The sequence below is a fragment of the Xiphophorus hellerii genome, chromosome 12 (genome assembly GCF_003331165.1).
Source record: "Xiphophorus hellerii strain 12219 chromosome 12, Xiphophorus_hellerii-4.1, whole genome shotgun sequence".
NCBI lineage: Eukaryota > Metazoa > Chordata > Actinopteri > Cyprinodontiformes > Poeciliidae > Xiphophorus > Xiphophorus hellerii.
In genome coordinates, this window is record NC_045683.1 from 8143784 (window position 1) to 8167574 (window position 23791).

At 39.5% G+C, this 23791-nt stretch overlaps 1 protein-coding gene across 1 annotated transcript in view; it reads left to right on the forward strand.

The window, feature by feature from the left end:
* notch1b (notch receptor 1b) overlaps window positions 1-23791 on the forward strand; it is a 56158-nt gene that overhangs the window by 16030 nt on the left and 16337 nt on the right. Inside the window, exons 3-21 of the mRNA XM_032578771.1 lie at window positions 2380-2642; window positions 2719-3054; window positions 6493-6615; window positions 6704-6937; window positions 8577-8732; window positions 9034-9219; window positions 10696-10809; window positions 14976-15089; window positions 16262-16495; window positions 16598-16708; window positions 19222-19414; window positions 20051-20196; window positions 20285-20398; window positions 21104-21223; window positions 22198-22350; window positions 22427-22655; window positions 22990-23191; window positions 23333-23486; window positions 23564-23748. Coding sequence (XP_032434662.1) covers window positions 2380-2642; window positions 2719-3054; window positions 6493-6615; window positions 6704-6937; window positions 8577-8732; window positions 9034-9219; window positions 10696-10809; window positions 14976-15089; window positions 16262-16495; window positions 16598-16708; window positions 19222-19414; window positions 20051-20196; window positions 20285-20398; window positions 21104-21223; window positions 22198-22350; window positions 22427-22655; window positions 22990-23191; window positions 23333-23486; window positions 23564-23748 — 3367 coding nt within the window. The remainder of the gene's footprint in view (window positions 1-2379; window positions 2643-2718; window positions 3055-6492; window positions 6616-6703; window positions 6938-8576; window positions 8733-9033; window positions 9220-10695; window positions 10810-14975; window positions 15090-16261; window positions 16496-16597; window positions 16709-19221; window positions 19415-20050; window positions 20197-20284; window positions 20399-21103; window positions 21224-22197; window positions 22351-22426; window positions 22656-22989; window positions 23192-23332; window positions 23487-23563; window positions 23749-23791) is intronic.

A 23791-nucleotide genomic window follows, 5' to 3' on the forward strand; every position in this document is an offset into this window, starting at 1 on the left:
CATCTAGCTGAAAAGTTACTTTTAAGTTAGTTTTATCTTATTTCAGGTGTACTGAGATCTTTGCACTACAAACTAAATCAAAAATACTTGGTAAGGTTTTGTAGTGTACTGTACAGGGATAAAAACACAAAATGACACTACAGAATAAGAAAATCACTCTTCCTTCCTGAAGATTGACATTTTTTCATCGCCTGTCTGATGCTGGAGCAAATCCTCTCAGCGGAGGAAGGAATAAGAGCAGCGAGGTGGTGGTATAGCGCTTTGAAGTTGCCATAATGTTGGCTCACAGCTCAGACACTGTGGCAAAGCCTTGTCCTCAGGATGAATGAGTGCTGACAAAAGGTCAAAATGAGCACTTTTCATCCCTGGGAGATGCTGGATGGTGCCGAGATGGCTGATTCTTTCCTGTGTCAGCTTTTGAAACAGAAAAATTTGGCAGAAGATCTGAAATACTGCAGTTTTTTTGTGTTGTGTTTGTAATGATTGAGACTTGCTGGCAGATCTGCTTTGTTGAAACCAGAAAAACCTCCAAGGTCAAGACTAGAGGATTGTGGCTGGTTGAAAACAGAGCTGATATCGATGGATTTGCATGTAATTATAAGAACTGAACTGAATAACAATAAGATGCATGCAACTGTGCAAAGTTCCTGCATATTATCCCGCAGTGTGTGCGCGCCGCTGTTCACTCAGACTTTAGGTGTGTGGCCCTTTTGTTGAGCCGTATGCATCCTCTGGGGACGAGCCCTCAGCTCCCCTTGTTGTAATTGTGAATGTGTGAATGTGTCTGTGTGATCTGAGGCTCCTCTCTCTGCAGGCATTTGTTCGCTGGGGTCCGCTTGACGTTTATGACTCAGACACAACCTGTGAGAAACATCACAGGAGTTTGTCCCTCTCCCCTCCTCTCCCAGTTTTACAGCCTCGACACATTGTTCGCTGGGAGTGACGGCAGAGAGGCGGATGTGCCTTTTAAAGCAGAGGTTCTCTTGTGCTGCTGGATCTTTTTTGCTCCAGTCACTGATTTATAAGCGCAGTTGCTCACAAAGTGAAGGATATTTGCTTGTTTGAGGCATTAGTCTTGATTGGGTCTATAAAGATAGTGGAGTCTTTTTCTTTTGCCAATGTAATGATAAAATTATTTAAAGAAAAGTTAGACATTTGCTGACCTACAGAAGTTGTGATTTGTTTTCACAAATGGGTTGATTTTCTAAATTTCTTCCCCCTCTCATTGGACTGGGGCCGCCGGACAGGATGTTTCCTGTCCATTTGTTATTCAAACTAGAGACGCAAGTCATTGATAAATGACTTCATTAATTGAGTTTAAAAAAATGAGTGTTTTCCTATGGGTTGTTAGAACTGCCAGTTCAGCCTACTGTGTAGTGTTGTGTTTGATTGTTTGTTTGTAAAAGCGGAACTGCGATATTAATCTTACAAAAAATAATGTGTGATGACAAGAAATGTAATCTGATCTAATCTTATAAATCGACTAATAGTTGCTTGATAGGCGGGAATTTTCTTTAAAACTTGAGTTTTTTCTTGTATGAAGAGTTTTTGTCTTAATATGCTGAATTTAAAAAAGTACCTTTTATTTTAGCAATTTGTTGTGTCAGCTGTAACAAATAGAAGCTAAATATTGTGGTTTTCTCACGCATTGTTCACTAAGACATAGATGAAATCTATAAAAACTTATCTACTTGTAACTTATGTTGCTTAATAGAAAAGAAAGATAAACAGAATAAAATATATAAAACACTTAATCCTTATTGTCCCAAGAATTATTGCGATAAACGACAATATTGTTGTGAGACCTTTGCCAAGTAATATAACAGTAATGGCATAATAAAGAGAGAACACATTCTTAACGATCAAAAAACTTTAAATTATAAAGAATATTTAAAACTGGAACTGGAAGACATTTAAAATATCCAAAATGCATGAATAGAACAACAAAAACAAACAAAATTAATTACGAAGTATCTGTAAAGAAATTGTCAGGTGTAGTTGAGATCAAACCTCCAGACTGAAGACTGTTGTCATCCAGTTTTTGATAGAAATAGAGAGAGAAAAGAGAAAAACGACAAATCATGCAAATGGAAATTATTGAGTTTGTTTAAATTTATCATGCAATTAATTGATTTGTTGCTTTTTGTGTCAGGCTGATTTGCATTACATCTTGAGCACCTAAAGTCAGACACATCTGATGAAGTTACGTCCTTTAGCATTACCACATTTTAACATGGCTGACTTTTCAGTTTCAAGTTCTGAGTCATGATTAGGCCTGAGTCCAACACTACAATCATAACCCACCCTGTTTTCAAACTCTTATAAATCATAGTTGTCAAATCAAAGTTGTTGCTGACCACACCCACTGCGTATGTCCAGATGCCGAGACGGATACGTGGGGAGCAGGTGCCAGTTTCATGATCCGTGCAACAACGTGCCATGTATGAACGGAGGCACCTGTCGGGCCGTCTCCAAGGGAAACACGGTGGACTTCAACTGCACCTGCAAGGCGGGCTACTCCGACCGCCGTTGCATGACGCCCATCAATATCGCCTGCCTCAGCTCGCCGTGCCGCAACGGAGGCACCTGTGAGCCAGATGGTCTGCTGAGGTTTAGGTGCCGCTGCCCACCTGGATGGACAGGTAAGAGACGAGGGCTCTGTTGTAACAAGCTCATCACTCACAGCTAAGAGTGGATATAATTTTCCCGCGACCTCAGGTAAAGATTGCGCGACAGCCGACCCGTGTGCCTCCAACCCATGTGCCAACGGCCATTGCTCTTCTGTCGATTCCACCTTCATCTGCACATGCACCCCGTTCTTCTTCGGACAAACCTGCAACCAAGACATCAACGAGTGCGACACCATCCCGCCACGCTGCAAAAACGGCGGGCTGTGCATCAACGAGGTCGGAGGCTACAGGTGCCAGTGTCCTCCGGAGTTCACGGGGAAGCACTGCGAGAGCCGCTACCTGCCCTGCAACCCGTCGCCCTGCCTGAATGGAGGCACCTGCATCCAGAGGGGAGAAACCAGCTACGAATGCTCCTGTGTGCCAGGTAACTTTAGAGACCTTGTATTTGAAATCAATCAGTTCTAGCTACAAGCATTAAATCTCGTTCAACCTCAGGCAAATATTAAAAATACTTAATTGGTGAAAGTAATTCAAATATAAATTAAGGAGTGACTGAACACTGCAAAAAAACTAAATCTTACCAAGTATTTTGGTCTAGTTTCTAGTAAAAATGTCCAAGGACACTTGAAATAAGACAAAACTAACTTACAAGTAACTTTCGGCTTATTTTAACTAGATAAAACAAGCGATGTCACTTTCTACTTATAATATGGGAAGAATGTTTTCAAATGAAATAATCTGACTGTGTTAATATTAAAGGGGACCTATTATGCAAAATTCACAGTTCGCATGTTTTTCTACTTGCCTGGTGAAAAACCACCTAGACGATATTTGGCAATGAATTAATGTTTTTTTGGTGTTTGGAAAATGAGTCATTTCAAAAACCTTTCAAATACTAATCAGCCTGCCTGTCACCTAGCAACCCCTAGCAATAGCTCGTTACCTAGCAACCCAATCGGAGCCCCAGCATGTTTGGTCTGCTGGTTTTACCGCTGTACAGTGGCTGTTTGTTGTTGACTTACTATCCAGAAACCATTTGCTGAATTTTTGTTATTTGTGCAGGAGGCTGTACTTCTGCTTTTCAAAGATGTACGGTGGCTTAATTGCGCATCTGTTGTTGTGCGTGGCCAGCAGCAGCTTGTTAAAACATCTCAGCCTGAAAAGAGAACAAAATAACCTGGGCAGATTAAAATCTCATTATCTAAGAAAGATTTTGTGCAAAAAATTAACATGTTTTGTTTAGCTCATAGGCCTTTCCTAACCTGCTCAAGAAATATGTCACATTTAAGGTGTTATTGATTTAAAACAAGCTCATATATCTAACTGAAAAGTTACTTGTATTAGTGTTGTCTTATTTCAAGTGTCATAAGATATTTGCAGTAGAAATTAGACCAAAAATACTTGGGAGGATTTTGTGTTTTTGCAGTGAAGTGAGTCATTTCCTATCCCAACTGAGGAGCTAAAATGATCAGGACTCCTTGTAGCTGGTTAAGCGGTGATGTCATCTAAGGCTTGGTTTTTTCCTGCTTATGTTGTGTCCTCGGTGTGCGTGTACACTCGTGTGTTTCTGCTTTTGTGTGTGAACCAAGCGGAGCAGGAAGGCATCGGGAGCTTATCGTGAGGAAATGGCCAAGGAACAACATCCGTTTCACATGGTGGAAAGAAGGAAAGCTCAGGCCTGCACAACCCTCCGCCACACAAGAACCACTTGTTTACTCTCTTTTTCCTAGTCAGTTCAGATGTTCTTGTGAAGAATCTCTGGCAGATCTCCAATCCTTCTCAGGATTATCTTCTGTTCTTTGAAACACATGAAGGCAACTTTCTGGATTATCTGAGACGTTTGCTTCTTTAAACATTTAAAGCCCAATTTAAAACGATGATGCATCTTAGAGACATTATTGTCATCCATCCATCCGTCCATCCATCCATCCATCGGTTTATCCATCTTTTTATCCATCCATCCATTCATTGGTTTATCCATCCATCCATCGGTTTATCCATCTTTTTATCCATCCATCCATCCATTGGTTTATCCATCTTTTTATCCATCCATCCATCCATTGGTTTATCCATCTTTTTATCCATCCATCTGTCCATCCGTCCATCCATCCATCGGTTTATCCATCTTTTTATCCATCCATCTGTCCGTCCGTCCATCCATCCATCCTTCCATCTTTTTATCCATCCATCCATCTATTCATCCATCCATCCATCGGTTTATCCATCTTTTTATCCATCCATCTGTCCGTCCGTCCGTCCGTCCATCCATCTATCGGTTTATCCATCAATCCATTGGTTTATCCATCGGTTTATCCATCCATCCATCCATCCATCCATCCATCGGTTTATCCATCAATCCATTGGTTTATCCATCGGTTTATCCATCCATCCATCCATCCATCCATCCATCGGTTTATCCATCTTTATATCCATCCATCCATTGGATTATCCATCTTTTTATCCATTCATCCATCCTGTGAAGGTTTTGCATAAACCAGCCAGAGAGACGTTGAAGAAAATTCAAAATATAATCTTAATTTATTTACAAACAAAATCCAAAAATGACAAATTGGGCCCAAACTGAGGTCAACATAACAAAGTACAACTCAAGTGGTAACAGAACAAACTCAAGCACAAACTGACCTAACAAACAAGACATGAGGGGAACTTAAATAGTGGCTGATCAGACCATTAACACACACTAGGGGGTAATTAAACACACAAAAACCTAACAAATATTGGTCAGAATATTACTAAATCTATAAATGAAATAAATATCAGAATTTAACTAACTTTCCAAAAGAAGAAACATTAAATAAATGGTAAAATTAAACTAAAGACCAAATTTCCCCCTCCCCTGGTGAACAAATGGAATGGCCCGCTGAGGAAGTTTGACACACATATATGGACACCGATCAGCTGGAGCTCATCTGTATGATTTTCAGGAACAGGTCCAGAGGAAACTGGTAACTCAAAAGAAAGAAATTAATTTGTTATATTTAACAAAATATACAAAGAACTGTCACATAAAGTTAACTAAATGGGTGCACAACAAATAGTTAACTAAAGAGTCAGACTAATGAAAACAAATTTAAAGATAAAAATCTAAACTACTCACTAATCAATATACTGTATAAAGTAATATTAAGGGAAACAGAAAACCATTACCAATAGTGTCTGTGTGTGACAGTCGGGACAGCTGTCACACATCCATTGGTTTATCCATCCATCCATCCATCCATCCATCGGTTTATCCATCCATTGGTTTATCCATCTTTTTATCCATCCACCCATCCCTACATAAATTGATACATGAATAAACGTTTTCATGGTTTTGTTTTTTTTTTGTTTAAAATTGATTAAATTTCACAGTGCATTGTGTTCTGCGTCCTGATTGGCTAAACAGCTTCCGCGCTTCTTCTCTACCTCTGTGCCAATAACATTACGGTATTTAATTGTACGTAATACATCTCGGCAAATTTCATTCAGGTAATATATGCAAATACTCATCATGTTTTCAACTGAAATACAATTTTTCAGGAATAAAAAACTGTAAGGAAGTGACAGTTATGCGTTGTGTTGGTTTTACTTTGCGGGTTATGTAATCCAACACACCACCTTTTAGGTCCAGTGGTTGCTTCTGGTGCAACCGTGAAGCAGAGGGGATGTTATTACATGGCACGCTTCCCGCAGACCTCAGAAGGGCACAGCTGCCTTCTTTCTAGGGAAGGAAAAGACAGTTGACCACATTTAACTGAACAAAAGTGTCACTGCAGTTGTTGTTTCACATCAGGAGAATGAGAAACTACATTTTTGAGGTTTGCAGTGCTTAAGAGGGCAACGTTTCTCTTGTTGGGTTCAGGATTTTCAGGAAAGAACTGCAACCATAACATCGATGACTGTCCGGGTCACGAGTGCCAGAATGGGGGCACGTGTGTGGACGGAGTCAACACCTACAACTGCCAGTGTAAACCAGAATTTACAGGTTTGTACAGCAACCTGACACGGAAAGTGAAATTACTTAAGAATCCATCCATTTAAGAAAGAAATAACTCCTGTTTGTTTCCCCACAGGCCAGCTCTGCCTGGACGATGTCGATGAGTGCCAGCTCATGCCCAACGCTTGCCTGAACGGCGGCACATGCCACAACACATACGGCAGCTACCAGTGCGTGTGCGTGAACGGCTGGACCGGCGACGACTGCAGCGAGAATATTGACGACTGCGCCAGCGCGGCGTGCTACCAGGGATCCACCTGCCATGACCGCGTGGCTTCTTTCTACTGCGAATGTCCCCACGGCCGCACAGGTGTGTTGGTTTGGTTTATGGGACAACTCTCCACCTCCCATGTTATTTTGGATGTGCTTTCTTCTGCAGTTTGAAGTGTGTTATAGAAGATTGAGAAATGATTGTTTGCTGGATTCGTGGACTCTGTTGAAGTTTTAAATTTTACCCAATCGCTAACTTTTGCCCATGACATATGTAATTTTCCAATTTGACGCTGTGAAGCTTACCGGAAACTGCTTGCGCTGTAAACTGCAAAGAAAGAAGTGCCAGATGGCTGTTAATGTTAATTTAATATTTGGAAGCGTTACCCACATGGACAAGAACGGCTTTGTTTACTTCCTCTGCTGCCATTGCTAAAACTACAGGCAGATTACAATTTGTTCACAACTTCTTCTTCTTCTGTTTGCTGATTGGCTCACTAGAAATTCTTTCTGAGGGAATCCAAGTCAGTGGGAGAAAGCCTGAACTGTGCTGTGAAGGGAGATGAGAATTTTGTGGAATTGTGTAGGTCAGGCCAGGAAACAGCTGGTAAACAACTTAAACAGTAAGATTTTAAAATCACACCAGAGTGTTTTTTTCTTGAAAATATTGCATTCCTGTTAAAAAAGGAATGATCTTTAAGGTCACAAAACCTATGAAGATCAGATCAGTTGCAGTGACTAATGCATATTCAGTGAAGAACTGGTCACTCAGGGCCCAAATAAGCAAAGGAAGAAGTCCCTGACTTCTCTCTGTGAACCCTAAAAAACTTTCAAACACCAGACCGAAACTACAGAATGCCAGTTGTCGTAAGCTGTTTTAGCTCATTCTGTCTATTATGTAGCCAATCAGCCCTGAAAGGACAGCATGTAAATACACAACTCATTCAAAGAAATTAAGAAAATAAAATCATCTATTTTTGGTCTGATGTGTATAAATGTTTTAGACTTTAAACTAGAGATGATCAAATTGAAATGAGTTAAAATAGGGCTGGACGATAAAGATGAAAAATAATATATCATTCAATATCAATAATTATTGATTAGTTTCTTGTTATATCGGATATACTTCCAAACTGGTAGCAATAGCATGACCTTTCCTTTTTATCCACAGTTTTCACTCCATGTTGTTGTTTTTTTATTTTAAAGTAGTTATGAGGCACAGTGGTAAAACTTAAGTTGCTACTGTGCAGGTTACTCAGCAGCTTGTTGCTAGGTAACCACAAGTTACTCAACAAGTTGTTTCCTGTTTTATCCATAGTTTTCACTCCACCGTGGCAAAACCTTAAACTGCTGCTGTGCAAGTTACTTAATGGGCTGTTGCTAGGTAACCAAAGAGCATGTGAGTTAGTTGATGCCACCAACCTTGCTTAGCTGGCTGTGAGAGGTTGGGTTGAGGTTGCCTTTCCTCTAACTACATCCCCCAGAATGCTGTGCGGTTCTGGATTGGAGTTCAATTAAATTATTGAATATTCTGTTGAATGTATTTTCTTTTGATCTTGATATTTTATGTGTTTATCATGAAATATTTTGTTGTTGACTTTTTTGCCCTCTCTTAGTGTTTTGCTTTTGTTGGCATCAGGTGACTCTCACAGGAACCTCCAGTTTGGTTGATTGATGTTTGTTTGGAAAGTGAAAGCGAATGGAAATCATTAATATTCTTCTTTTTGACGCTGCTGCAGGTCTGCTGTGCCAGCTGAAGGACGCCTGCATCAGTAACCCGTGTAAAAAGGACTCCAACTGCGACACCAACCCCGTCACAGGAAATCATATTTGTACCTGCCCTTCGGGATTCATCGGTCCTTCCTGTGATAAGGACGTAGACGAATGCTCTTTGGGTAAAAACCAACTCCAAAGCCATTTATTTCCCAGTAACAAAACCAGAGTTACCAACAACATACAAGCTCAGGCTCTCCTGTTATTATGGGTGTAATTATACCCCAAATTGCAGCAAATGACACCCTCCAGGGTATTATTCCTGTAATCACACTAATGATTTTAGCTTTTTTTTTTTTTTCTAACATAAAACCACCAAAATGATGTAATCTCAAAGACATTGCGCTGGCTTTACCATGAAATTGCTGCTTGTTAGCAATCACCTAAAGGAAGCGAAATGAAAGCCTGGATGTGTTTTAACAGGTTCCAACCCGTGTGAGCACGCTGGGAAGTGCTTAAACACCAAGGGCTCGTTCCAGTGTAAGTGCCAGCGGGGGTACATGGGAACGCGCTGCGAGCTGGACATCAACGAGTGCAAGTCCAACCCGTGTAAGAATGAAGCCACCTGCCTGGACCAAATAGGAGACTTCCAATGCATCTGTATGCCAGGTGAGAAGTTACATTAGAAATCTGATTTGCCAGTCCAAACTTTACCAGAATGATATCTGCTTTTTTTTAATGCAAAGAAATATAGTTTTTTATTTTGTATCTGCGATTGGAAGTACAGTATTTTGATTGTAATGTAACTTTTTAATTAATCAAATTAATCAAATGCAAAAAAGTATCAAATGACACATGAAAGATGTACATTAATGATGAATAGAAGAACTAATTTGTCCTCTGAAAGCCAAAAATAAATTTTTTTGAGCCGAAGTAAACTCCATGGATACTGCTTTAAGTGTTTTTGTAGATGTTTAATTTTATTTTTCAACATTTCATTTTGACATGAAATACGTAGCTGCTTTTACACAATCCAAAATATTATTGTTTTATTTCTCTATGTAAGAGTATCAAATTTGGAGAATCAACACTGTGGCTGTGTTTCTTTTACAAATGTGTGCAAAACTTTGTCCATATTCCGCCAATGGTGAAGAAACACAATTTCATATTTGCCATTAAATATGAAATGCAATTAAAATCAATTAAGTGTGACAAAAAAGAACAAAATCAAACGAGTCAATAAAAATAATTATATTTTGAGGTAACATCATCCTAAGGCATAACATCTCTGAAATCTCAATAACACACCAGTAAAACTAAAGTGAAGTAGGTTTACTTGAACCCATTTACAAGTAAAATAAAACCTTTTTCTTATTTTTTAGCTCCTTTTTTTCTTGTATTTTGAAGTAAAATATTGGGAAGAGATTGCTGTGTAGCAATAGTTTACCTCAATATAATTTGACAAGCAATTAAATAAACCTAAGGATCATTAAATGATTACTACCTACTTATACAGAGACCAGAGCTCGCTGCACTGAACCCCATTGAAAACCTCCTGGTTATTCCACCAAATACTGATTTCTGAACTCTTACTAGTTAAAACATTAGTATTGTTGTTTCTAAATGAATATGAACTAGTTTCCTTTGCACTATTTGAGGTCTGAAAGCGCTGCATCCTTTTGCTATTTTGAAAATAAAATTCTGAAAATAAAAAATACATTTTTGCTTGAAATGTCAGACATGTTGTCAGTAGTTCGTAGAATAAAAGAACAATGTTAATTTTACTCAAACATATACCTCTGAAAAGTAAAATAAGATAAACTGATGACTTTAAATGGTCTCTTAATTTTTCCCAGAGCTTTATATCTTCATTTTTGTTAATTGGTTTAATATGATATAAATAGATCAGGAAAGACAAGAAAATGTTGCCAGTTGCTTTTTGTGCAACATTTTTAATATTAAGAAACACAAATAGCTCCATGTTTTTATTATTATAAGCTTTTTTGTAAGTTAATCTTAACTCTTTCCGTATTTCTGTTAGGATTTTCATAATGAATGCTTATTTAGATAGAAAATTGCTGCATTTGGCATCATGCCTCTCTCTTTGTATTTCTCCCTCCCGCTCCTCGCCTGCTAATTGGCCAGGCTACGAGGGAGAGTTCTGCGAGATCGATACGAACGAGTGCGCCACCAGCCCCTGCCTCAACAACGGCAAGTGCATCGACAAGATCAACGCTTTCGTCTGCCAGTGCCCCACAGGTGAGGCTGCCGTAGCGCCGCAGAGGGGGAGGAGATGGGAGAAAGGAGGGCGTAAGGCCAGGGGGCACAGAGGTTGAGCTCTCTCTTTCTCTGTCTGTTTTTCTCTCTCTTCGTGTTTCTTCCCTGCTCCCTCTCTTCCGCTCTCAAACACAAACACACACAAACACCTCTCCGGACGGGCACTAATCCCAGCCCTGAGGCAGGCTTACGCAGGCCCGGGCAGCCGAGCAAGACGATGCAGTTGAGGAGGAGAGGTTAGAAAAATCTATAGGGAGAGGCTCGAGGAAGTGTGAACTTTTTTAAACAAGTTTCTTATTCCTTTCGTCAAGACTAATGATTGAGAAAAAAACTTAGATCTGTGGTTCACTGGGTTCTGCTGATGATTAGTACGGCTGGTTTGGGCTCTTCTAAAGAACCCTAAAGAGTTACACTGCAAAAACACAACATATTGCCAAGTTTTCTACAGAAAATGTCTTAGTACACTTAACATAAGAGAAAACTAGCCTACAAGTAACTTTTCTAAAGGATATCTGAGCTTGTTTTAAGTAAATAATTCCTTAATGTTGATGAAAAAGTGCTAGTTAATTAAACAAAATAATCTGCCGGTTTAACTAGTACTTTTTCATCAATATTGAATGATTATTTATTAAAACTAGCTCTTATATCTTGAAAAAAGTTACGTTTGAGTTTGTTTTGTCTTATTTCAGGAGTACTAAGATATTTGCACTAGAAACTAGAGGAAAAATACGTAGTAGGAGTTTGTGTTTCTGTTCCGCAGCCTTTTTCATATAAATGCCATTTGAGATGCAAAGATTTCACAAAATCTTACCATAAGACAAAACTAATTTACAAATAAGTTTTCAGCAAGAAATAGGAGCTTTTTAAAATTAAACTAGTAGTTATAATGGAATAACCTGCCGATGGAATAAGACATTTTCCCATATTATAAGTTGAGATGTTTTGTTCCACTTATAACTAACACTTTTTCATCAATATTAAGCAATTATTGACTTAAAACAAGCTCCTAATTCTTTCTGAAAAGTCACTTGTGAGTTAGTTTTGTCTTAATTTAAGTGTACAAAGATATTTTCACTAGAAACTAGATGAAAAATACTTTGTAATAGTTTTGTGTTTTTGCAGCCTTTTTTATATAAATGCCATTTGAGATTCAAAGATTTAATTGCAAAACCACAAAATCTTACTAAGTATTTTTGGTCTAGTTTCTAATGCAAATACCTTAGAATGGTTGAAATAAGACACAATTAACTTACACATACCTTTTCAGCAAGATATAGAAGCTTGTTTTAAGTTAAACTACTAGATAAATGTAAAATAATCTGCCGGTGGAACAAGACTTTTTCCCACAGTTCATTTCACTAATAACTAGTACGTTTTCAGCAATTATTGACTTAAAACAAGCTTCTAATTCCTTCTGAAAAGTTACTTGTAAGTTATCTTAGTCTTATTTCAGATATTTGCACTAGAAACTAGACCAAAATACTCGCTTTTGTAGAGTTTGTTCAGAAATGAAAGAATGAAGCAAGTTCATTCAAGGTAAAATAGAGCAAGCAAAGGGACGGCGTTTTTACTTTCAATTCTTTCGTTGGGATCGCCAAGGTGGAAGTGATTTTTCTTTCCTCTTTCAAAGAGGAAAATTGCAAAATTGGGTGGATCAAAGACAGAAAAGCAGGATTTCTCCTAGTGGGAGAAAAAGAAATGAAAAGGGAATGGCAGAAAAAAACATCCCAACAAGAAAGCTTTTGATTTAAAAGAAAAGAGCCAACAGAAGAGCTTAACACCTAAAAAAAACTGTTCGGCACTGAGTGAGGGTTATGCAAGGAAGCAGCTCAAACATTGGTGGTGAAAGTGTTTTTCTAGCTGTGTGTGTGTGTTGGGATGCACAGACCGTTATGCTGAAGCAGAAGGGGTGCAACAAGGGGGAGGGATTTTAACCGCCCTGCTTGAGATGTAAATTTGTCCCTGTTGCGAGGCCTGAGGCGAGGTCCCCCTTTTCATTCCTGTACATGAAATAGCCATGGAAACCCTGCTGAGAGCCATTGAAATGTCTCGGGATAAATTCCTCTGCAATGCTTGTGTGTTTCTGTGCACGGCTGCACCACCTTTTGTGTGTGTAAAAAAAAAAAGAAAAGGAAAAAAAAGTCCTGCAGCGGATTTTTCATTTTTGAAGCCTTTATCATTTTAAACAGATCAACATAGGGGGCGCTGTTGAAAAAACGTTACATTTGATTCTACAAGCAGGGAACGTCTCAACTAAAACTCTTTCATTAATGAAGCACTAATATTATCCATTTTATTTATCACATATTTACTGCTTTCAGTCTACTGATATGAATTCAGTGAAGCACTTATTTGTTGGTCAGATATTGAAATTGGCAAAATTGTTCCTAAACTAGTTTCAGCTGGTGATCAAAGCCCCCAAAAATCTAATATTATTGGGTGTCAGTGCATCCTTAAAAGGTTTACAATGATTTATATAAAATTAAGGCCTTAACATGTCTTAACTTTTGGGGTGGCAGGACAGTTTAATTTCATATTCTATGTAGTTTATTTTTCTTGTGGGACTTTTCTGTCAGGCAAATGTTTGAGTCGCATACAAGCATCTTCATTGCTTCTCCTAACTAGCTGGTAGCAGCTAGCTGGCTTTTGGTGTAAATTGATTGCTGTATTCATTCTCTGCAACAAACCTTGACATTACAACAGTAAAAGATGTGCAATTTACATTTCTGTTGTGATACAGGTCTTAAATTTCAAGTCAATGTTGCAACAGGAAGAGTATTTTGCTTTCTCTTATTTGTGCTGTAAATCTTCCTTGACACTGCAAGGTAACCAGACCCACTATACTGTTTGATTAAGTTTACAGACACAAACTACAGGAAACAAAAAATAGTAAAAAATTATATCATTTAGTGCTTTGGCCAAATAAATTTTTATATCTCGTGTTGTTTAGGTTTTTTATCCGCTTTTAGAAAAATAATCAGAGAACACAAATGGTAGCACTTGATGTAAATGCTTTGGAAAGTGCTTTCTAATTAACATTTGTTTTTTACTTTGTCAAGACATATATTTAGTTTTTTTTTTTTTACTTCATTTCTCACTTTTCACATCTTTAAACCTAAAAGAAGAAATAGAAACTAAAGTTTAAATTTATTGTAATATATCTGTTTACAAATTAGATGACAAAAATCTCTTGAGCTCTTTTTAAAGATTGATTGAAAACACCTTTTAAAAAATTTGCAATCAAATTTGAGATTTTATGTTGCAAAATTCCTCTGTGTTTTTAATGTTTGAAAAGTTTAATTCCACTTCCTGCATGTAAGTTCACTGTCTGCTTGCAGCTTTAACCCCCCCCCCCCCCCCCCCCCCCCCCCCCAAAAAAAAAAACAGCGCCTACAGGGAGTAATCAACTCGGTATCCGCCACACAAATACTTCCTCTCCGGATTATCTTATCGCACCTGTGGGTTTCTGTGATCTTGTGGTTCAGTGGGGGGATCTGAGCACAATATCTCTTCATCAGACAACATCCTCGGACTGGGACTGAGGGGAGACGGGAATATCCAAGACGACAATAACTCCAGGAAAAAAAGGAGGAAGCCTGCTGCTAGATTCTGAATGAACGAGGAGTTTAAAAAGTTCAATGTCAGAGGTCAAGCTGGCTCTTTTCGGAGGCGGGCGGGGAGTGGAGGGAGTGGCAGGGAGGGGGTGCGACTAAGACAGGAGAATTCACATTGTGATGGAAAAGTTTTGGGGGACAAAGAAGGCAACGCGCTCAGTTTGTTTCTGTGTTGAGCAGACAGGCCCTCCTTTGTTTCTCAGACTTTAGTCAGGAGGCCTTACAACTTTCCTTCTTTCATTCTTCCCTCCATTCTTCCCCTCTGTTTTCTCCCCCCCACTTTTAACCGAACTTGTCCCCCAGCTCTTGCCTTTCCCTGTTTTTAGCTTTGCTGAAAGGAACAGCGAAGGATAAGGGAGCAGTTGTAGTGTTGCACAGTTGCTCATTAATATGCAGATTTTGTAATGAGTTGAGAGCTCTTTAGGATGAATCCAGGATTATTTGTCGATCTGGTTTTGAACAAATTAGCCATGTTTGCACACACATACAAACATTTCTTCAAAACACAATAACAGCGTCTTGGTTTGTTTTCAGGCTTTACTGGGAATCTTTGCCAGATAGACATCGATGAATGTGCCAGTACACCATGCAAAAATGGCGCCAAGTGCACAGACGGGCCCAACAAGTACACTTGCAAGTGCACCGAAGGTAAACAAGCTTCAACCAAATGTTTTTCAGGGTGACCATGCAGCTTTAAAAAGTCTTACATCTGTGTGACTAAAATTAAGGACTTAAAAGGTCTTAAATTAAAAATGTAAGTTTTCCTTAAGTATGTGAGTCACAGGTCTTAAGTTTCACCGTAGAATGACTATTTAATCTTATATATGTAGTTTTTTGTTCTTGAGGGACTTTTTATGTTAGACAAAAGTTTGAGTTGCACGGTTGAGGCTACTGCTAACTAGCTGCTAATATACCCTTTTTAGCTAGATAGCTTTTTCCGTTTTTAGTGCAAATTTATTGCCAAACGGCCGGAGAACCTTTGTTTTCTCCACTGGCTCACTTCTGTTGTCAACCCATATGAGGCTAGATGCAAAAAACGTATTAGCTTGGCGCTATGTGTGAGAAACACAAATCCGCTGCCAAGAGTAGCAAACAAACCCCAGAAGCTTGACTGTAATTCAGCAAGATCCCCCAATCATTCTCTATATTTAAAGTGTTTTGATGTCAAATTTCATTCAAGGTGGCATTAAAAAAGGGTCTTAAAAAGTCTTAAATCAGTGTGACTAAAATTGAGGACTTAAAAGGTCTTAAATTGAAAATGTAAGTTTTCCTTAAGTATGTGAGTCACAGGTCTTAAGTTTCACCGTAGAATGACTATTTAATCTTATATATATAGTTTTTTGTTCTTGAGGGACTTTTTATGTTAGACAAAAGTTTGAGTTGCACGGTTGAGGCTATTGCTAACTAGCTGCTAATATACCCTTTTTAGCTAGATAGCTTTTTCAGTTTTCAGTTCAAATTTACTGCCAAATGGCCGGAGAACCTTTGTTTTCTCCACTGGCTCACTTCTGTTGTCAACCCATACGAGGCTAGATGCAAAAAACGTATTAGCTTGGCGCTATGTGTGAGAAACACAAATCCTCTGCAAAGAGTAGCAAACAAACCCCAGAAGTTTGACTGTAATTCAGCAAGATCCCCCAATCATTCTCTATATTTAAAGTGTTTTGATGTCAAATTTTATTCAAGGTGGCATTAAAAATGGTCTTAAAAAGTCTTAAATTTGACTTGCTGAAACCTACAGATACCCTGATGTCAGAAATACATCTAAAGTTGGTCCAGTTGAATTCACCGGTTCAAAAGGCAACATCTGTTTCCTTCAGGTTACACTGGGAGGCACTGTGAGACGGACATCAACGAGTGTTACTCGAACCCATGCCACTACGGCTCCTGCATCGACGGCCTGGCTTCGTTCAGCTGCAGCTGCAACCCCGGGTTCACCGGCAGGCTGTGTGAGACCAACATTAACGAGTGTCTGAGCCAGCCGTGCCGGAACGGAGGCACCTGCCTGGACCGAGAGAACGCCTACATCTGTAGCTGCCCCAAGGGAACCACAGGTGGGCACTGCCCTGCACTATAAAACAAAAACAAAACAGAAAAGGACAAGTTAATCAATCAATCAAAGCTTGAAAATGATTAAAAGTGAATGTTCTCCACAGGAGTCAATTGTGAAGTCAACATTGACGACTGCAAGGGGAATCTCTGTGACTACGGGACCTGCATTGACAAAATCAATGGCTATGAGTGTATTTGTGAACCTGGCTACACTGGTAAGTAAAATAAATATATTAAAAGTTAGCTGTGGGTGAGATATCTCAAAAATAAAATCTCCAATTTTGGATTTTAATAGATTTTCTTTATCCTCGTTTCTTTTCTGAAAAGAGAAAAGTATTTTCAAAAATTGGCTTTTCATGTTATACATACGACGGACCGTTAGGGCCAGGCTACAAGAAAATTTTCTCAATTGCAAGAATAAATTCAGTTAACAGTAAAAGATGCAATTTCAGCTGAATTTTTTTTAATTACAAGAAAAGGAGTAATCAACTTCTGACATGTCCAGCCCAGTCTGTGGACTGAGTTTCCCTGCATGAGTTTGTCTTCAAAGGCAGAAATGTACAGCACAGACCCAACTGCAGGTTGTTAAGGTCTGGGCAACATGCAGAAAATGTATCCTTAAAAAGTCTTAAGTTTGTGTCTAAAATCATGGCCTTAAAATGTCTTGGATTTATTTTAACAAAGGTCAGTTGGTCTTAAATAAACTAATTGCAGGTCTTAAATTTTGTCATGGCAGGACTGTTTAATGGAGTGTTTTTTTTTCTCATGGGACTTTTTGGTCAGGAAAAACTTTCAGTGGCACGCAAACGCCGTCATTGCATTCTGTAACTTGATGCGGTTGAGGATACCCTCGCTAGGTAGCGAGATAGCTTTTTTGCCCCATCATAGTCAAAATAATCTAAGTTCACAGTTTTTTTTCCTGTGCTTGATTGGTATGCATTAAGTTTTTATATTTAAAGAAATATAAAAACTTATATTTATATTTTATATTTACTGACCCTAAAGCCAGTCTTACCTACACACAGAAGTTTATTCAAACGTTTACAGCCAGGTCTAGCCTTGAAAATTGCATTGGTGTTGCTACAGCTGCAAACAGTGACAGATGCTGACAATTTATGTTTGCATGTTCTTAAAAGACAAAGTATTGCATATATTATGCTGTCATGGCTGCCGGCTGATGAATAACTTAAAATTTCTTTTGTTTTATGTCATTATGTCTGATTGTAGTCAGTAGAAGAGATTCAGCATTGTTCGGTTACCTTTGCTTCCATACCTGTTTACAGTCGAATTAGATTTCCTCAAATCCTCTGTTTCTGTTCCAGTTTCTGTTTCTTGTTTTTTTGTTTCACGTGTAGGTGTAGGTATGTAAATAAAGCAGCGGTTTAAGGTACAGGAATGGAGAGTTGAAGGAACGGGCAGAGGAGCTTTATTGTGGCAGAAAGTGGGGGTGACAGATGGCGAGCGAGTGAGCGCACGCTCCTCTGAGGTTTGCCCGGTGTCGCTTTGCAGCTCCACCCTGTCCCCAACCTGCTGCTGTTAGGACATGCTAGCTGCCCGCCCCACCACAAAGAAAAGACACACACACATACTGGCACACCGAGTCGCCGGGGATTTGTGCAGGAGAAAAGATTCCCTGAAAGATTCCTGAAAGTTGAGCTTTTAAAAGCTTGGAAGCTGCTCCGTGCTTTAAAGCTCAATGGGCTGCTTTTATGTTATGCGTGGCACCGGCCTGAATGGCGTCAATGCTTCAAGTGGCCGACAAAGACGGACTTCGGATCTGCTGTGCTTCTGAAAATTGATACAATCATTGCAGTGCCGTATTAGTGGCATTGTGTGGAGGCCCTGTGTGCGACTTCACTGGCTGCTGTTGTGGATTCTCAGATATGTGACCAGAAAGGTCACATAAACGGCCATCTTGTTTATTTTCTGTCAGGGTTAAACACTTACTGAATATGAGTGGGAAAATATTTATAACAGTAAAGAATACATGATGGAAAAAAATCACAACTAATAGATGCATTAACTAACAAAACATTGATGTCGCCTGAAGTCCATAATACTAGTTTTTCCAAACTAATTGAAGTGCCACTCTTTCTCTCTTGGACAATGTTTTTAGGGTTTATTTTTATGTATATCAAAATTTATGAGAAGAGAAAAAAGTTTGCAAACTTCACACTTGGTGTGAAATGTTTTCATCATTTTAAAAAAAGCTGATTTTCAACGATATTAAATGGAAAACGACAGGTTTACTCATTGAATCAATACCATGTTTCCACTGACTTTGCACATTTACAGATTGACTTCGTTGCACATTTTTTGGTTATAAAACAGCTCAATCTTCATCAGAGTGGATGCAGATCATGTGAATAAACTTTAAAGTCTTTTTCGTATACCTTAAAGTTTTGTTTTGGTCTCATCTGATGAGAAAACTATTACTAATGTTTTCTTGTGGCTGATTGCAAATGAGATTTATTATGCTTTTCTCTGTGTCTCTAATAACTTAATAGCTCTGCTGTTGACAAATTTGCATTAAAGTCAAAATAAAAGAGGCTAAATATATACAAACTCTCCACCCCTCTCTCAGATTATTATATTTTAAATAAATCTTTAGCAGTTATATGTTATTTTGTGTCCTTCTTTCACATAAAATGACAATCCCTAGAGGTGTAGGTAGGTACTTCTGTGAGTACGTAGTGTTGTTTTGACTACAGTTTCCTTTTGACTTCAGGTACGATGTGTAACATCAACATCGACGAGTGTGCCATCAATCCCTGCCACAACGGTGGCACCTGCATCGACGAAGTCAACGGTTTCACCTGCGTTTGTCTGGACGGCTACCAGGATCCCACCTGCTTCTCCCAAGTCAACGAGTGCCTTAGCAACCCCTGCATCCACGGTCACTGCGAGGACAAAATTAACGGGTAGGACGCTCATCAACGCTGCAAAATCACAAAATTTGACCAAGGATTTTTGTTTATTTTTTTGTGCAAGTATCTTTGTTTACTTGAAATAAGACAAAAGTAATTTAGAAGTAACCTTTCTCCAAAATGCTGCCATCAGTGTGACAGAGCAGGAGCATAGATTCAGACAAAGAGACATCTTTTGATTTATTTTCTAGTTTCATGTGTTTTGACTGTTTATAAATGCCCTAAGGAGGTTTGTACTATTAATTTCATAATAGTACAGCTTATAAATCTAATCTAATCTAAGATAGAGGAGCTTGTTTAAAGTCAATAACTCCTTAAAAATGATGAAAAAGTACTTGTTCCTTTGGCAGATTGTTTCACTTATAACATGGGAAAAATGTCTTATCTGCTAATGGTACTAGTACTTTGTCATCAATATTAAGTAATTATTTACTTAAAACAATCTCCTATGTCTTGCTAAAAAGTTACTTGTAAGTTTGTTTTTCTTATTTCAAGTGTACTAAGATGTTTGCACTACAAACCAGATCAAAAACAAGATTTTGTGTTTTTGCAGTGAACAGTGCTAATATTCATGTTTAGCCAAAGTTTTTCAGCAGACTTTGACTGAGCTTACCGCTGTCTTCTTGTTAGCTATAAATGCCTGTGTGACTCTGGCTGGAGCGGCAAAAACTGCGACATCAACAACAACGAGTGCGAGTCCAACCCTTGTATGAACGGAGGGACCTGCAAGGATATGACCAGCGGTTACGTTTGCACCTGTCGGATGGGTTTCACAGGTTGGTATCTGTTTGTGTACTCAGACCGGTGACCTTCATCTGAACTTTAAAGAGTGTGGAGGTGATTTATTGTCTTCTCTGACCTCAGGACCAAACTGCCAGACAAACATCAACGAATGCGCCTCCAACCCCTGCCTGAACCAGGGGACCTGCATCGACGACGTCGCCGGGTACAAGTGCAACTGTGTCCTGCCGTACACCGGTATGATGTTATTATTGAAGTTATTTAATAATACATCAATCTGTCACCATGTTATTCTGGAATTTCCTTACTGAGGGGGGCAGTTTCCAACCACTTGGGTACTTTAAGTTATTTGCCAAAGAGGAAAAATATGCTGGTGATGAAATAACTGTCGAGTAAAGTTCAGTCACAAGACTTCCTCCGACCTCAAAGACGCTAAACTTCGGATTCCTCTGTGGGTCACGCTTCTCCCCAAACAGATCTGGGAAATGTTTTAATGTAATCTCTCTTATTTTTTGACCAAACAGATAATGCTGGAAAGGCTAAGGGGCCGGCTGTCTTGTATTTGCAATGTATTTTTTGGAACCCTCCACAGGATTTTAAATAATAAAAGGCCTCTTGCTGGCGTTGGGGTGGGAACATGGTGCTTGACACATTTCCTGTTTGCCTGCTTCCTGTCTCACAGAAAAGCAAATGGCTTCACAATGGCCGGAAGCTGGAGTTGGCTTCCCGTACGAGCCGAGCGTTTGTGGAAACAGATAGAGGCGTGCGTCCCCAGGCCTCTGATACTGACAGAGCCTGGAGAAAATCCTGGGATAGCACTGATTGAAAGATGATTCTGTGTCCGTTTGGTTTGGGTTATCTCCAAGCCCTGGATGAGATCACGGAGTGAAGTTTAAAAGATCCGATGTAGTTCGCTCAAGGATGTGTTTCCATGTCTTACAGGAGAAAACTGTGAGATCTTGATGGCTCCCTGCAGCTCCAAACCCTGTAAGCATGGAGGAAAATGTCAGGAGTCGGAGGACTACCTGAGCTTTTCCTGTGTCTGTCCTGAAGGATGGCAAGGTGAGCTCCCAGCATGCAACAGTGTCCTTAAGTTATCGGCAGAGAAGTTACACAGTTCTGGAAACCTTGAAAGTGCTTGTTCATTGCTTTTTGAAAGTCTGAATTATCAAAATAAGATGAATCAGATCAGAACAATCTTATTTACAGGTATTGACAGGCATTCAAATTAAAACAAAATCATAAAATTAGGAGATTAAAAGTTGTTTCTAGATGTAAAAGATTGTTTCTAATGTTTTCTGTGGGAAACAGTTCTGGTGGATGTATATCTAGCACTTGACAATAAATTAATAACAATATATGTTGTGATAGACATGTGGTCAAAATCAATAGATAATATGTTTGGTAAAATATCAATAATTTCACTGAACTCCGATTCAGAACCGCACAGCAGCTAAAGGAAAAGACTTTAGCTGCTTAACCTCTCACAGCCAGCTAAGCAAAATTGGTGGCATCAACTAACTCACTCTCTCTTTGGTTACTTAGCAACAGCCCATTAAGTAACTTGCATAGCAGCAGTTTAAGGTTTTGCCACTGTGGAGTGAAAACTATGGATAAAACAGGAAAGGTTGAAATTAGTTTGACAGTATTTTATTTAAAACAAAAAACTAATCAATAATTATTGAGATCAACTGATATGAAACGTATATATCATGATAGGTTTTTCAGCCGTCCAGCTCTACGAATATCAGATATAGAGGTCAGCGGCGGAACTGATGTTTCTGAAATCTATAAAAATGAATGTTCTGGATGTTGAAATTGCAAAACAAACAAAAAACATTTTTGCTCTAAAACACTAAAATGGCTTCACTCTGTCATATACATTCTGTGATTTTGAAAGCTTAAAAAGAATTAATTAACTTCATTTTTTTATGTAGTCTTATAGATCTATTTGTTTACTAATCAGGAGATATGACATTTTCAGTCTTATTTCTGACATTTTACATGTTTCTATTTGTATTTTTTGCCCCTATAAGGTCAAGCATGTGAAGTCGACATCAAAGAATGCGTGAAGAATCCTTGTCGCAACGGAGCAACATGCCAAAACACTTTGGGCAGCTACCGCTGCGGCTGCAAACCGGGCTTTACCGGACGCAACTGTGAGACCGACGTCGATGACTGCAATCCCAGTGAGTTAATCTGAAGTTGTATTTACAGAGTTAAACCTGAAAGTCGCTTTTCTAAGTCGAGCGATTCCTCCCTCAGACCCCTGCAGCAATGGAGGCCTTTGTAAGGACGAGGTCAACAGCTTCCTGTGTTCCTGCCTGCCCGGGTTCCGGGGACTGAAGTGCGAGGAAGACATCAACGAATGCGAGAGCAATCCGTGCAGGAATGGAGCCAACTGCACAGACTGCGTGAACAGCTACACCTGCACCTGCCCACCTGGCTTCAGTGGGATCCACTGTGAAAATAACACACCTGACTGCACAGAGAGGTAGAGCGCTGCCCCAAACTGAAACTGCACAGCTCTGACTTTGATTTGTCTGATCAACAGGTTCATTTTTTAAAGCAGTGTAATCCTGGTTTTCTTGTCCACTGCTGCCCCCTGTGGTGGAATTTTGTTTTGCTACAAAGCTGCACTTTCTGCAGCTGCCCTGCAAGTAGAAGTCAGAAATGTTGTTTTCTCTCACTTTGTCAAAAAGCTTAAACATAAAGTAGGTCACTGCTGTAAGAACAAAAGTGCAGATTCAGTCCTGGCAGCTCAGATTAATAAATTATTGATTCACTTTGCTACTTCTCAACCAGTTCTGGTTCTTTTCCCTTCTCAGCTCCTGTTTTAATGGAGGAACTTGCGTAGACGGCATCAACACCTTCACCTGTTTATGTCCGCCCGGCTTCACTGGCAGCTACTGCCAGCATGACATCAACGAGTGCGACTCCAAACCCTGTCTGAACGGCGGCACATGTCAAGACAGTTATGGCACATACAAGTGCACCTGTCTGCATGGTTACACAGGACTCAACTGTCAGGTAAGATGAGGGGGAATTACTATCATCAAACATGTAATGTGCAAAAATGAAATAAATTGAATGTTTTTATTCAGCTAAATGTTAAACTTCCACTAAATGTTAGAGTCTTTCAGCTGAGTTTGTCTTTTTTATGTGTTTCAGAACTTGGTTCATTGGTGTGACACGTCTCCCTGTAAAAATGGAGGATCTTGCCGGCAGAGAGGAACCACCTACAGCTGCGATTGTGAGACCGGCTGGACGGGCCTGTACTGCGATGTCCCGAGTGTTTCCTGTGAGGTTGCAGCCAAACAAAGAGGTAAGAGGGAGATAAAACCTCAGCAGTTTCTTGTGAAAGGAAGCTAAATTTAACTCCATCTCACCTTTTCTGCTCAGGAGTTGCTGTTTACCAACTCTGTCAAAACTCGGGTCAGTGTCTGGATGTGGGAAACCGCCACTACTGTCGCTGTCAGGTGGGATACACTGGGAGTTACTGCGAGGAGCAGGTGGACGAGTGTACGCCGAACCCCTGCCAGAACGGAGCCACCTGCACTGACTTTCTGGGTGGATACTCCTGCAAGGTGACGACCCTAAAAGCAAACATGAACAGCCTGTGATCTGCTC